Source organism: Colobus angolensis, unplaced genomic scaffold (assembly GCF_000951035.1).
Source record: "Colobus angolensis palliatus isolate OR3802 unplaced genomic scaffold, Cang.pa_1.0 Scaffold685, whole genome shotgun sequence".
NCBI classification, from domain to species: domain Eukaryota; kingdom Metazoa; phylum Chordata; class Mammalia; order Primates; family Cercopithecidae; genus Colobus; species Colobus angolensis.
In genome coordinates this window covers 189,765-205,276 of record NW_012120543.1, presented here as the reverse complement: position 1 = coordinate 205,276, position 15,512 = coordinate 189,765, and the positions used below count along the sequence as shown (strand labels likewise).

Below are 15,512 nucleotides of genomic sequence, written 5' to 3'. Positions count from 1 at the left end.
TTTGGCTTATGTTACTGAAGTTGCATTGTAGGAAACAATTAGAATTCTTAGAATATTACAATTGTTGAAGTGAGAATACTTGCAATAAACTTTGTGGCTACTCTGTTCCTGCATAATTCCTATGCTGGCAGTCAGATATTTTTGATCCTGCAACTGTGGTCCAAAGTTAGGTTTAGGGTCATTGTCAGGCCACCTTTATTGTTAGTCCTCTCCTATCCTTGACCAAGTTAATTGAGCTTTTTGTCTTCCAAGTCTCGGAAATTGGCCACAGTCTTACTTCTCCATATTTTCCCCATTCTGTCTGGCTGCTTAGGATTAAATTCCTTCATGAACAAGTTTCCTCCAGCTTCTTGCCAATCATCTCACGTCTGGTCTCATGTCTGAGCTACAGTCCCCTGGTGTTAGATCTCCCTTTATCTGACAGCTGACTTTCCTGGATCTTTATCTCCTACCTGAAGCCAGAGCCACACAAAGTCTCCTCCTTAGAGGTGGGTTCTGTCTACTGAGCAGAATCCATTCTTCGCTCTTCACAAACTGACTCTTTTCTTCAGAGACTGTGGCAAAGAAGTGTCCCTGATTGCCGACTACATCCATCCCTTTGCCATGCCCTAACTATAAGTCAGCGCTATTTATATAATTGCAAGTAAAAGGCAGAGATAACTTTGAAAAATATATATTTCTTTATTGATTTCTTTAAATTTGGCATATGATTTTATAAAAGAAATGCATGTGCCTATCAAATATAGTGAAAAGTGAACATCTCATCTTCTCCCTCCTCTGATCTCACTCCTTGGAGAAACTACAGGTAACAGTCTGTCTATCAGCAGTGGTATTCAGCCCCTCCTGCATCTTAGTATCACCTGAGGAGTTTTTCAAAATGCTGATATCTGTTCTCCACTCAGTGATCTGTTGCTAAATGTTTACCAACCAGAGCTGCAGGTTGGGAGGCTGAGTTGTTGTATTTGCTGATTTCCATGGCATAAATACTGTTTCCATGGCCAATTTCAACATACCAATGTGAGATAGTAAAGTTAATCAGTGCAAAATTCCTGAAGATTTTTTGATCAAGCCTCATGATCCCGTATAAATTGGCTTCAGCAGACCACCGCCTCCACCCTCATCCCGTTCCATAATAATTAAATCAGAATCTCTGAGGATCTGTTCAAGGTAAGTTTGTCTCACACAAAGCCCTTGTAAAGTAGTGTTTGGCTGCTGGGTTTGTAACCTGCCTTTATCATTTAATAGCGGTATAATGTTGGGAAACTTACTGTGCCTCAATTTTCTTCATCTGTAACATGGGAGTATTAATTATGTCTACTTTATAGGATAATTCTGAGGATTAAAAGAATTCATGTAAGACACTTAGGAGAGTGCCCAGCATATTAGCAATTTTTACTCTCTCTTAACTCAATTTATTCATATCAGCTAGACTTCTTTAAGAAGATTGTCCAAACTTGACTCTAGCTACAATTTTTAGTGTTAATTTTTGCGTGTGTTAAGTTATACAAAGCAACTCAGGAATTCTGTGCTGGAAAAAATTAAAGATGACTTACATTGAGAATTTAGACTGAGTACAAATAAGAATTTTAATTAAAACCACAACTCAAATTCATAGAATGGTATATTTCATTCCTTACACCATGCTAGGGTAAAGAGGGTTAGTGAACATTTGATTAGGGAGAAACATTTCCTTTTCACCAATATTGCGACCCTAGGTAAAAGATGCCAAAATCATACTCTTCTGAAGATGTTTCACTCCATGAATTAAATACAGGTTTGGTCATAAATAATTACCCTGAAATGAACTTCTGAAAGACAGATTAAGCATTCAGATTCACTGTTCATATCATCAAAAAGCTTGATCTCTGATAATAAAACCTCTAAAATAATAAATAAAAAATAAAAAGCTCTATTCACTTTTAATAAACAAATTTTAGAACCTGAAATCACCTTGGAGATCATCCTCTACTGAATTAAAAGTGAAGGACTTGCTGCTAATTAGATCTGATGTATAAGCAAGTTCGGAACAATCCCATGGCATTTTCTCAAATATTCTTAGGCTCTCAGTTATTCTCTCCATCAACTGAGCTTTGATTTTTTTTTAATGCTCAAAGTTCCTGCTAACCACACTTTACCAGGACCCTTGGAACAATAGGAGACTTAGTAAACAAGAAAATAAAGGAAAAATAATAGAAGATTATTTCTAAATAACATAATTGGACAAGCTTGGAAATGCCCTCCTGCAGCAACAGAGCTTACGAGATAATATGTAGGATTCAATTCCAGAGCAAGTTGATCTAACTTATAATGATCTAGTTTGTATAAATAATCCACATTCCCACAGCTCTTCTAGATTAAACAATGTTTATAGTGGAAAGAGTAGGATAAAATTACTGTGTAGGCTAGTTTACAGAGTAGCAATTATGCTCTCAGACTTGGATATTTTACTCTGTGGTTTTCTTTAAAAGCGTTTTTAAATTTGTATATGATGCGAACTATCAGGGAGTAGAAGGAGGAGAACCAGCATTTTTTTCCCATATATGTCTGTGTCTATTTCTGGACTTTCTATCCTGTTCCTTTTATTTATTTATCTTTGCCAATATCCAAACTGCCTTGATTACTACAGCTTTTAATAAGTCTTAGGTAATACTTGTCCTCCAATTTCATTCTTTCTTTAATAAATTTGTTTTGGTGAATCTAGGTGCTTTGTGTTTCCACATTAATTTTTAAAATTTTTTTATTATACTTTAAGTTCTGGGATACATGTGCAGAACGTGCAGGTTACATAGGCATACACGTGCCATGGTGGTTTGCTACACCCATCAACCCATCATCTACCTTAGGTATTTCTCCTAATGCTATCCCTCCCCTAGGCCCAGGTGTGTGATGTTCCCCTTCCTGTGTCCACGTGTTCTCATTGTTCAACTCCTGCTTATGAGTGAGAACATGCGGTGTTTGGTTTTCTGTTCTTGTGTTAGGTTGCTGATGGTTTCCAGCTTCATCCATGCCCCTGCAAAGGACATGAACTCATCCTTTTTTATGGCTGCATAGTATTCCATGGTGTATATGTGCCACATTTTCTTTATCCAGTGTATCATTGATGGGCATTTGGGTTGGTTCCAAGTCTTTGCTATTGTGAACAGTACTGCAATAAACATATATGTGCATGTTTCTTTATAGTAAAATGGTTTATAATACTTTGAGTATATACCCAGTAATGGGATTGCTGGGTCAAATGGTATTTCTGGTTCTAGATCCTTGAGGAATCGCCACACTGTCTTCCAGAGTGTTTGAACTAATTTACACCCCCACCAACAGTGTAAAAGCATTCCTATTTCTCCACATCCTCTCCAGCATCTGTTGTTTCCTGACTTTCTAATGATTGCCATTCTATCTGGCATGAGATGGTATCTCATTGTGGTTTTGATTTGCATTTCTCTAATGATCAGTGATGATGAACTTTTTTTCATGTGTTTTTTGGCTGCATAAATGTCTTCTTTTGAGAAATGTTTATCATGTCCTTCACCACTTTTTGATGGGGTTGTTTTTTCCTTGTAAATTTGTTTAAGTGTTTTGTAGATTCTGAATATTAGTCCTTTGTCAGATGGATAGATTGCAAAAATTTTCTCCCATTCTGTATGTTGCCTGTTCACTCTAATGATAGTTTCTTTTGCTGTGCAGAAGCTCTTTAGTTTAATTAGATCCCATTTGTTAATTTTGGCTTTTGTTTCCATTGTTTTTGAAAACAAGCATTTTTTAAAGTTGTTATTTCACGCAGAGTACTATGGGTAGCAGTTTCCATAGGCTGTCCTATGAAGTCTCATGACAACTACAGAAGTTAGGTTTTTTTGTTTGTTTTTTATTTTTGATGCAACTGAGTAGTTTTTATTGCAACTGGAAGACAATACATCACAGAAACTTATGGTAGGTCTGGGGAAAAGTGTTATTTACAAAAAATGATGAAATAGTTTGTCTTTGGCAATATGATTACATACAAAGAATGCAAAATGCAGGTGTGCATGCCTTCCAAGCAACACCATCAAGTCCCTAGAGTTTGGCTGATTGTGCCTGCCTCCATATTGTTTCTTTAGGTTCACACGAACATAATTGAACATCACATTCTTTCTCCTTTATGGTTCTCCCTTTCTATTCATGATATTGGCATGAATATCAGAAAAAATGGCTTTTGAAAAAGTATTACTCTCCTAAATTAATTTGGCCTTGTAGGTCTATTGGCCAGCCAAGGTCAGATGACCCTAAGCATCAATAGTAAGCCTCTTGGTCTTCTGATTGCTTTATCACTTTTTTTTTCTGTAAAACGGAACAAAACTCAGAAATGTTACAGAATCAGAGTAACTTAAAAATGTACAAGTGTATATGCTTCCCAGACACACACGGATACATTTTTCCTCCACATTTTCATCATGGCAGTATTAAGTAGTGAGTGTGAATGGCACAGCATGAAACTGGTTACTGAATCAGCTATGAGCTCAGATGGCCTCCACATACATACTCAAGAAATGTTGCATGTTTAAATAACTGAGAGTGTGCTAAATCTCATCTAATAAAAGGAGGAGGGGGTTGGGGAACTCAGACCACAGTCATGTAAACCTAAGGGTTGGGCCTGAACGACGATTACTTTGCACACGTATCTTCTAGATGCTGAATGGTTGTTTCGGTGGCATTGACGTTGACCTTGCAGATTCAGCCACAGGTTTCTGACAAGCTTGAGGAAGCAATGGTAATTTTAGCTTTTTCGGTTTTGTCTTCAGATAATGAAAAGCTTTTGTAAAACAGCTGAGTGTCAGTATGAGTTATATGGCTTCAATCTCCTTTAAAAATAAAATTCTTAAGGGTCCAAAACAAAGAAGATGGGACAAATTTAGGACATATACCTAATGTAAATGGCGAGTTAATGGGTGCAGCACACCAACATGGCACATGTATACATATGTAACAAACCTGCACGTTGTGCACGTGTACCCTAGAACTTAAAGTATAATAAAACAAAGGGGGGGAGGAAAGAAAAAAAAAGAAAACCAAACCAAAAACAAAACAAGAAAAAAGAAAAAGAAAAAGCTGACGTTGCCACAAATCATTTGAAATCTCCTGACATGCTGAAACCAAATGGCCGTAAGTTCAAAACAAATCAGTGACTTGTTTTTAATTTTTTTGTGATTTCCTTTTGCTTTTTCTGCCCCTTTGCCGTCTGATTGGTGATGTTATTCAAACAGGATCGGATCTCTGCTAAGTGCAGGAGCAACCCGGCGCTTCTTTCATCTCCTCTTCTTCGCCTGGTGGGGGGCTGTTGGGCGGGGGGCGGTGATTTTCAGTGTGTCTCTTTTTGAGGGGCAGTGTGTCGCTAGGGACTTTCCTGGACTTAGTAAAGTCCTGGCGTTTCTTGTGCTGGGACGTGTACCCGCTGTCCCCCAGAGCATCCTTGGGCTCCTTCTGGCTGTGTTTCCTGTCTTCCTCTTCCCTGTCGCTGTGGCTCTCGTGGCTCCGGAAGCTCCCCTCGCTGCCCTCATTGCCCTCTTGCCTCTCCGTGCTGGCAAACTTGCAGTGGTCGTCGGCCAAGGAGGAGGAAGGGATGGAGTCGCTGGTGGGCAAGGTGCTCTGGGCGTTGGAGGATTTGGCATTGCTGTAGTTGTGATTCTCCTTGGGGTCTCCCCTAACCACCGAGGAGCCACACCATGGCTCGCTCTCAGTCCACATCCAGCAGCTGGTGATGCCATTCCTTATGGCAGCCGTCATCTCAATAGGACTGATTGGCAGCTGCCGCCCACCGGGAAACGGTCCTCTCAGCTCAGGACCTGCGCTCTGCTTTGTATCGCTCCTAGAGGAAAACCTGCTTGTATCTCAGGGGGATTATCATGGCCCTGGTAGCATCAATGTCAGGATCTTGGAGAAGAGCTCCATTTCTCTTGAAGAAGGTACTGCCCGGCCAGACGGGTGGACCTGATGTGCTTTGATATGCCTGAGGGCAGGTGGGAGGTGTATTGAACACGTGTGGGTATGGGTGTGGGTGATAAGGTGTCTTTTTCAAAGCCTGAGTTAGATTTTGTCTATACTCTGGGTCTATGCACCACAACGACCCTTTCCCAATACTCTGACTCCTCTCTTTGTCCACTTTCTTAAAATACTTATTCAATGACAAATTGTGTCTCACTGAGTATTTCCACCCAGCAGGTGCATTTGCAAAATATGGAAAATGTTCCAAGATCCAGTTGTAAATATCTTTCACTGGCAGGCGCTTGATTGAAGAGTCCTCGACGACCATAAATATGAGACAGCTAAAGGAGTAAGGGGGGGTTGCAGTTGGGGTTCCGCCTGGCATCGTAGGGCATATCAGAGTGGGTGGGGACGGGGACTGTCATCGTCCAGGTCCTGGACCGGGGTGACACTCTTGAGGATTGACTCCCCAAAGCTCTTCAGCAAGTTCTTGCTCTCATGCAGCCAGCTCAGGTTGGTCAACTCTTCATCTTCCATGGTCCCTACTTTCAATAGGATGTCAGGCAGAGAAAAGTCGAGGTCATCGTCTTTCTAAAGGGCCTTGGAGAAACCGCTGCCCCAGTAACACTGACTCAGTCCACCGGAGACATTAACTCCTGAGCTTTCTGGCATCTTACTGGGAGGCACGACGGGACCCCTTTACATGAAGGCTCCCGAGTCAGAATGGGTCCAAGAAACCGAGGTCAGCATTGCTTCCGTCACAGAAAGGACAGAGGGGCCTCCATAATCACGAGAATGCTGGTCTTCTAGGGGCTTCGATCACCTGCCCCCTTCACCGCTGGACTCGCGTGTGGCCCAGTCGCCGGGTCGCGCAGTCTCCCAGCCGAGCTGCTGCCGGAACCCCGGCTCCTGTGCCCGGAGCCCGCCCGGGCCAGAGTTAGCTTTTTTAATTTACTAAAGGTTTAGGATTAATAGTTCGTGAAACTGTTTTACACATTTTAGGGTGACTCCAAAATTCTTCATCAATATTAGATACATGCTGCTTATGAAAATGCAAAATAGATGCAGTTTTTCTACAAGATCATTATAAGTTTATGCATTTGCCTGGCACATACTTTTGTAATTTCCACTGAGAGTGGAAATCATCAAATCTTACTCATCTTTGCATCTCTCACTAAGCATTATAGCCTGACACAGAGAGGTGCCCATTAAATGTCTGTTTACAAAACAACAGACATCAAATGAAAGCTTTAGATCCGGAATAACTAAAAATATTCTGACATTATTTGGTATATGTTAAATAGTTCATAATAAAATTTATTATAATTTAAATAGTGCATAATAACATTTTAAAAATCCATGCAACAAAAATGTCTCATATGATGAATTCTTAGAAATGATGCTGCAAGTTCAGAGGTCTGTAAATTATGTAAAATGTAAGTGGTGAATATTTTTCAAACAAATGTATATTGTGAAATTCAAATATTATAAACCGTTTAATTTACAAAACAAAATATAAAGAAGAAAGCCATCATGATTACTTCCTTAACTCAGCAATGGCAGCAATATTCTTAATCTTCATTACTACACACAAACACACTCATGTAGTAATGTGTGTTGCTCATCCTATGTACCAGTGGAATACAGGATAAGGGATGTGGCCTACCTAAGGTGCTGTAAAGAGAAATGGGTCTGTTTCTTACTCTAGTGCTCTCTCCAACAGATTAATACCTATTTATTCTTCTGAACACCTTTCCTAATTAGCCTCCAGAGAAATCAGTAGACATTACTTTTGTTGACATTTCCAGTCTTCTTAAAACAATTAAAGAAGGGGGCAGGGAAATGAGCACATCAATGAGATCACTCTGTTATTATCTAACTCTTCTTCCCCAGAAGCTATTGTCTTTGAATTTGCACAACAACAAAGTTTGCTGGCTGGATGACCTGTCTAACATTATAAAGAAGGCCCCCAAAGTCAAGATCCTGAATCTCTCTAAAAATGAGATGAGAAGAAAGGGCCAGATCAAATTTGGGTTGAGGGTAAATGGTAGTGCACATCAGGATGATAACAAGAAATAGGATCCCCAGTAGACACAGGCCAGCTCCTGGAAATGCCCTCACTGGCCAGACCACCCACGCCTGCTCTTCTTTTTCTCCTAGGAGCAGCTTGCGCAAGTACTTCAAGGATAGTGGAAATATAAAAATGCTCAAGTTTGTGATGGGGAAGACTTGGCAAGGTAAGGGGGTGTGATGGGAACAATCACAGGGGCCAAGGGCCAGGGTGTGGCAGCACCTCCCACCCCAAATCCTTGCTTCTCTTCTCTACAGACCTGTGAGGGCAGCTGCTGAAGCACACAAAACGTGACATTGTGGACTCCCTCAGTGTGTTGTCCGAAGCTCAACATGACATCAGCTCCTTCCTGGTGGACATGTGATACCAGAAGGCAAGCACCTGCTTCCTCCCTTGGACAGGCCCAGAGAGCCAGAGGTGGGTAGGAGGTTAAAGGGGATCCTGAGCACCAGAGTTCTTCCCTTTCAGAAATGGATGCTCTACTTTTCTGTCTATGGTGTGTTGAAAGAAGGTGAGTGTCTGTAGGGTCCCCTCCCCAAATCCCCCACTGCTCCCTCCCCCTGGCTGGGCTCCCTCTCAGAACTCTCCCAGCTTCCCTGACCCCTTGTGTTCCCTTCCTATTCACCCTGTGTTCTTCTGTTCCCACTGTACTCCCAAAGAATTACCTGTCTTATTTCTAAGTCATAAATTTAATAAAAGTTTAGAAATACTTGCTATATTGCCAAAAGAAAAAATATTAAAATCTGAAAAGTTGGAAGAACATATTTGCAATGGTATTGCAGATTTTGTGTTAATATCCCTGTGCTAAAGGACTTTGCTTACCAGGAGAAAGTGTAACAAATATCAACAGTTAATTTCCCTGAAAAGCAAAATCATTCTATAATAAACATCTGCATCCAAACCACATTTGGTAAAGAAATGAGAATTAAAGGATGTCACAGTATGTGAAAAAATCAGTTTGCAGAAAATTATGTGACTTCAAATTCTTAAAAGAATATATATGTATAGTGTGTGTGTGTGTGTGTGTGTATATATATATATATATATATGTATGCTTGTTACTTACAAATATTTTAAGGTGGGTAAACATCTGCCTTGCATATCTAGAAAGTGTGCACCAGATTGGTAAATAGATTACAGTGAATATCTTTAGGTCATCATGAGGTGATCATATTGATAGAAGGTGCAGAATGACTTTATTTTCAAAATACACATTTTGTAGTGTTGAATATTTATAATTAGGTAAACTTCAGGGACAGCAAGGAGCTGGTGATTCTGCAAATAAGTTTTCTCCTCTTCCATAAAGAAATACAATGTAATGCATTGGACAGAGACTGAATAGCTGAGTTCTCTGTTTGTAACAAGTACCTGGGTCCGAGGCCCCTTGATTGTAGCTAACCAATTCTGCAAGAGTATCTCCCTTGGAAACCGCTCCCTGGGGGTTAGACTGGTAGTGAACTTAGGGGGCAGTAAGAAAAGTAAGTTCAGTCTCGTCTAGCCCCTAGAGGTCTCCTCTCTATGCCTTTGAAGAAGGGACTTCCTGTAAGGACTCCATCTTGTCCACTAACAAAGTTGCTTGGGACTTGCTCTCACCATCTTGTGCTGCCCTCCCCAGACTTCTGCAAACCCCGAGCTCTAGACCACACAGATTCCCTTTAAGAGAGCCCTGTGAGGACACTGGTGAAAGGTCACTGCCTTAAGGACACACCATGGGTGAGTTGGTCAGCATGAAGCCTTGGCTTCAGGTCCCCACAGGGCAGGAGGGACTGAGCCCCCTCCCCACCTCCATTCCAACCCACATGACACCTAGCGGACTCTCCTTTAAATGGGAAGTAGCAAGAGCCAAGGCTGACTGTTTCCCACTCTCTTGAGGTCTTGGACCTAGTGGGTCCTGATACATCCATCCTGGCACCACATGGAAAACTTCCCCTCCTGTGGTTACGGTAATGGCTGAGCCGAGGTGTTCCCCTGGTTTAGGGGAAAGGTCTGAGTCATGTGATCCTCTCTGGTCCAGGATTTGGGGAGTGAGGAGTGTCACCTGAGGTGAGGGATATTGGAAAATAACATTCTTGAGATTTATACTAGGGGTGGAGGAGGGGCAGGGAACCCCCCCCAATAACCTCAAATTTTCAGCAGCCATTCAAAGTAGATTATATTACCACTATAGCGTTTTTGACGCTTGTTTTATAGGTCAGCATATAATCTGTTCTGAAATGTTGCATGTGTTGTCATATGCAGTGTTCTTTCTGTTAAGTAAGTTTTGTTCATTTGTTTGTTTTTTGAGACGGAGTCTCGCTCTGTCACCCAGCCTGGATTGCAGTGGCGCGATCTCGGCTCACTGCAAGCTCCGCCTCCCAGGTTCACACCATTCTCCTGCTTCAGCCTCCTGAGTAGCTGGGACTACAGATGCCCGCCACCACGCCCGGCTAATTTTCTTCTTCTTCTTCTTTTTTTTTGGTATTTTTAGTAGAGACAGGGTTTCACCGTGTTAGCCAGGATGGTCTCGATCTCCTGACCTCGTGATCCGCCCGGCTTGGCCTCCCAAAGTGCTGGGATTACAGGCGTGAGCCACTGCGCCCGGCCTCTGTTAAGTAAATTTTGTTAATCATGTTTTTTAAATCTTCACCTAACGGATTTTGTGGCTGTTTTATCTGTCATTCAGTGAAGTATATTTAAGTTTCCTACTGAGAATGTGGATTTGTCCATTTCTTCATTTACTTCTGTCAGTTTTTACTGTGCACTTTTTTCTCCATTTACTTCCATCAATTTATTGTCATGTGTATTTTGGCTTTGCGCTAAAAAGTACATACAAATTTGTTTTATTAACATCTTTATGTTGAATTGAACCATGTGTCATTACAAAATAGCCCTTCTTCTAGTAGTGTTTTACTGAAAGTATATTTTTTCTCTTATGAATAGTTATAACAGCTTTCTTTTGGTCAGTGTTTTAATGGTACATTTTTTGCCATTTTTTTTCAAATGTGCTGTGTTTTGTTTTACCTATGTTCCTATTAAGGAGCATTTGATTGAATTAATTTTTAATTGAGTCTTATGATCTCTGCTTTTTTATTTGAAACCTTCAGTACATTACATTTAACATAATTCCACATATAATCTGGCTTAAATATAACATTTTCCTGTTTGCTTTACATCTATTTTCCTATTCTAATTTTCTCTTTTCCTTTGTAAAATTTAAAATTATTTTTAAATTATTAATTTTTGCCTCATTTGGATTGATAATGTGACGTTCTTCTGTCATTTTTGTAGTCTACCTTTTCGATTAAAACATCCATTCTTGCCTCTAATGTATGTTAGTTCTTTTACATATCCTTGGACAACACAGGTACCTTCCAATATTTTAACTTTTATAATACCCCTCCCAGTATATTGGTGTGCATTTTTAATTATATACATTTATATATTTAAATTCCTTTTTAAAATTATTTTTAATTATTATCTTAAGTTCCGGGCTACATGTGCAGGATGTGCAGGTTTGTTACATAGTTAGACGTGTACCATGGTGGTTTGCTGCACAGATCAACCCGTCACCTAGGTATTAAGCCCAGCATGCATTAGCTATTTTTCCTCCCCTGATCCCACCCCTCCGACAGGTCCCAGTGTGTGTTGTTCCCCTCCCTCAACAAACTAATGCAGGAACAGAAAACCAAACACTGCATTTCTCACTTATAAGTGAGAGCTGAACAATGAGAACACATATTAAAATTATTTAAAGACATTATCATTGTGTTATATGGTCAGTATTCATTTAGATTTTCCTACATATTTGCCAATGTAATTATTCTTCATTCCTTCTTGTATTTACGTGCCTCAATCTGGGATCATATTTCTTTGGCCTGAGGATGAATCTTTAGTTTTGACTGGTGACAAATTTGCTTAGCTTTTGTTTGCATTAAAATGTCACAAGTAGGGCCGGGCGTGGTGGCTCACACTTGTAATCCCAGCACTTTGGGAGGCCAAGACAGGTGGATCACTGGAGGTCAGGAGTTCGAGACCAGCCTGGCCAACATGGTGAAATTTTGTCTCTACTAAAAATACAAAAATTAGCTGGGCATGATGGCGCACGCCTATAATCCCAGCTACTCAGGAGACTGAGGCAGGAGAAGCACTTAAACCCAGGAGGCAGAGGTTGCAGTGAGCCAAGATCGTGCCATTTCATTCCAGCCTGGGCAACAAGAGTGAGACTCCAGCTCAAAAAAAAAAAAAAAAGTCACAAGTAGCCTGGAAAACATGGCAAAACCCTATCTCGACAAACAAAAATTAGCTAGGCATGGTGCATGCCTGTAGTCCCAGCTACTCTAGAGGCTAAGGTGGGATATCACTTGAGCCCAGGAGGCAGAGGTTGCAGTGAGCCAACACCATGTCACTGCACTCCAGCCTGGGCAGCGACAGAGTGAGACCTGTCTGAAAAAAAAAAAAAAAAAAAAAGTCAGAAGTGTGAAAAAAAAAATCACTTAAAGTGCTTTTTTCTATTTTCTCACTCCACAACAACCATCAGCACAGAAGACTTCTGTGATCAAATGTGTGGGGGAGTTTTCCCTACCAACAAGCAAGCAATCAGTTTTATAGTAAACACCTGCTGTGTGTCCACTAATTTAATTTTGATAGTGTCAAAATTAAATTAGGTTACCTGGAGATAGCATCAGATCCCACAGGTTGGGGGCTCAGTTCCCAAGACTGGCCCCCTCCTTCAGACACCACCCATCAGAAGTCTGGGGCTCCAGAACTTCTGACTGATCGCCTTCAAGTTGGAGTTCCTACTACTGTCTTTTTGAATGTGACTAATTTGCTAGAATGGCTCACAGAACTCAGGGAAGCACTTACATTTACCAGCTTATTATAAAGAACATTGCAAATAATGCAGACAAATAGATGTATGGGGCAAGGCAGCGGGAAGAGATGTGGAGCTTCTATGCCCTCTCCAGGTGTGCCACCCTCCAGGAACTTTCATGTGTTCATCCATCAAGAAGCTCTCTGAACTCTGTCCTTTGACTTTTTGTGTAGGCTTTTTATGTATGCATGACTGATTAATCCATTGGACATTGGTGACTGACTTACCCTTCAGCCCCTTGAAAGTCCCAGCCCTTTAATACTGCCTTGCTCTTTCCAGTGACCATCCCCCATCCTGAAGCTACCCAGGGGCTGCCAGCTTAGCATACAAAAAGACTTCACTTTGGAGTTTATAAAAATTTTAGGAGCTGTATGCCAGGAAACAGGGTTGAAGATCTAATATATGTTTTGCAATATCACAGATGTTTATTTAACTTCCATTTTTGTATCTTCCAAAAAAATGGAAATTATATAAACACACAATTCTAGGCCTATGGCTATTATACTTTGGCACTCTGGATATATAACATTACTTTCTTCAAGCTACATTATTTCTGTTTAAAAATTACATATCGATCCAGTCTTATTTTGGCTCATTTGAAGATAACCCATTGTTTTGATTTTACTTTGAATATTTGCTTTTTTCTTTGGATTTCAACAGCTGTACTATGATGGACCTGGGTTTGGTTTTCCTCATGCCCCACTGTACTTGAAATATACATTGCTTCTTGCATCTGTGACTTGGTATCTTTTGCTACTTTTTGAAACCGCTCGAACATTATACCCTGAAATACTGCTTTTGAACTACTCGCTTTTCTCCCTTCTAGAACTCCAATTAAACATGTTTGGTGTATTCACTGTATCTCCTTTAATTTTGCCCCATGTCTTCATAATTTTGTGTCTTCATACTTCATTCTGGATATTTTCTTCAGATTCTTCTTTCCAAACCTCCTTGTTGTTCAAGGAGATGTAAAAGAACTAATATGCATTAGACTGGTAAGGCAAGAATGTACATTGTAATCTGAAGGGTAAAGACTACAAAAGTATATCTGTTATGTTATGCTGCTAATCACAAAATTTTTCTTAATTACAGTTATTGCATTTATTAATTCTAGAAATTCTGTTCATTTTAATATATTTTCCAATTCTTGGCTGAAATACTTAATCTTTTATATTCTTGACAATAATGCCATTATCTGATTATCTGGATTTTATGTGTTTTTTATTGTCCTTTTTATTTTTTATTTTTTGCTTGCTTGGTTTTTAATCATGTCATTTTTATCTCCTTCTAGATTTTTTTGGGGAACTATACATAATAAATTGTAGATTTATTTATTTCAGTCTTAGGATGAAGTTGTCTTGCTCCAGGGAAGATTTTTTTCTGTCAAATTGCTAGGTTGCAAGGAAAACCCCAAATCTGTAATCTCATTGATGATTGAGATGATTAATTTGGACTTCAGTCCCTTGGAGGGCTGGTCTATTTCCAGTTTACCCGTATTTACCTGACATAGCTCTTAGAGGTTCATATCTAAGCCTGAGTGGTTTGCCAAGGTCCCCTCTCCTTGACATACCCAACTTCACATTTTATGCTCTTAGCTCTATGACTCTGTGGGAATTTGGTAAAAATTCACAGCATTTTAGCATCTTACCTATATCCTCAGGAATCATCAACTGCTGCTAGAAAAAAATCAGCCCCCAGGATTGGGATTACATTCTGAGTTTCCTTTTTTCCCCTGATATTTCCCCCATAGCATCTTATTGTATCATTAGCTTTTTGATGCCTTTAAATAACTTTTTATTTTAAATCATTTTCCACACTTTTCTAGTTGTTCTCAGTTGGAAGTTTGGTGCAACTTAACTAGTCTCTCTTTGCTGGAAGAAAAATTCAATTTATTTTTTCAAATGCTGAGTTTGGTATAGTTCTTATTATCCTCATTATTATCTTCTTTACGGTGTCTTCTCTCTAATATTTGGAAGACAATGTCACAGGAATGGGAAAACAAATGTAATATGCTTTCCATGAAGTTTTCCAGATGGACATATATGGCTAGCATGGATTCGGTATATCAGAAGTTTTTCTCATTTTATTGTATTGCCATTGCTCATCCTCATCTTATGCTTCCATCCTTGAGTGTTTGCCTCTTGTTTATGAGACTGTCAGGTCTATTTCAGCCTTCAACTACTCTCTAATATCTCCGCCACTGCCCTGATAATAAATTCTAGATCCTTCTCTTCCCGCCATCCTCCTGACTAATTATGAGTATACACATTGAGGGAATGTTTTTCAAAATATAAACTTTAAAAAGGGCAACTGTTTTATCAATATATAGACATTTTCAAAATGGTTGGTGAACTGGTGAGAATATAAGCTCATTCACTCACTCTTGATTAACATGCAGATAAGTATAAATGTATATTTTAAATGCCACTTCTAAAAATCTCTTAAATTTGAAAGCATTCATGTTTTGACCAAAGTAATCCACTTGTAGAATTATTGCAGGATCATAATGGCAGGATTAAGTTCACACATAACAATATTAACCTTAAATGTTAATGGTCTAAATGCTCCAATTAAAAGACACAGACTGGCAAACTGGATCAAGCGTCAAGACCCATCAGTCTGCTGTATTCAGGAGACCCA

At 39.8% G+C, this 15,512-nt stretch overlaps 1 protein-coding gene and 1 pseudogene across 1 annotated transcript in view; one reads left to right on the top strand and one right to left on the bottom strand.

The window, feature by feature from the left end:
• Window positions 1–5,149: 5,149 nt before the first annotated feature.
• Window positions 5,150–8,320, bottom strand: LOC105500774 (annotated as a pseudogene).
• The window catches only part of LOC105500773 (nuclear RNA export factor 2-like), a 25,005-nt gene continuing 17,807 nt past the window's right edge, over window positions 8,315–15,512 (top strand). The window contains 1 exon segment of the mRNA XM_011926443.1: window positions 8,315–8,534. Within this exon segment, the coding sequence (XP_011781833.1) occupies window positions 8,498–8,534 (37 nt within the window). The 5' untranslated portion in view covers window positions 8,315–8,497.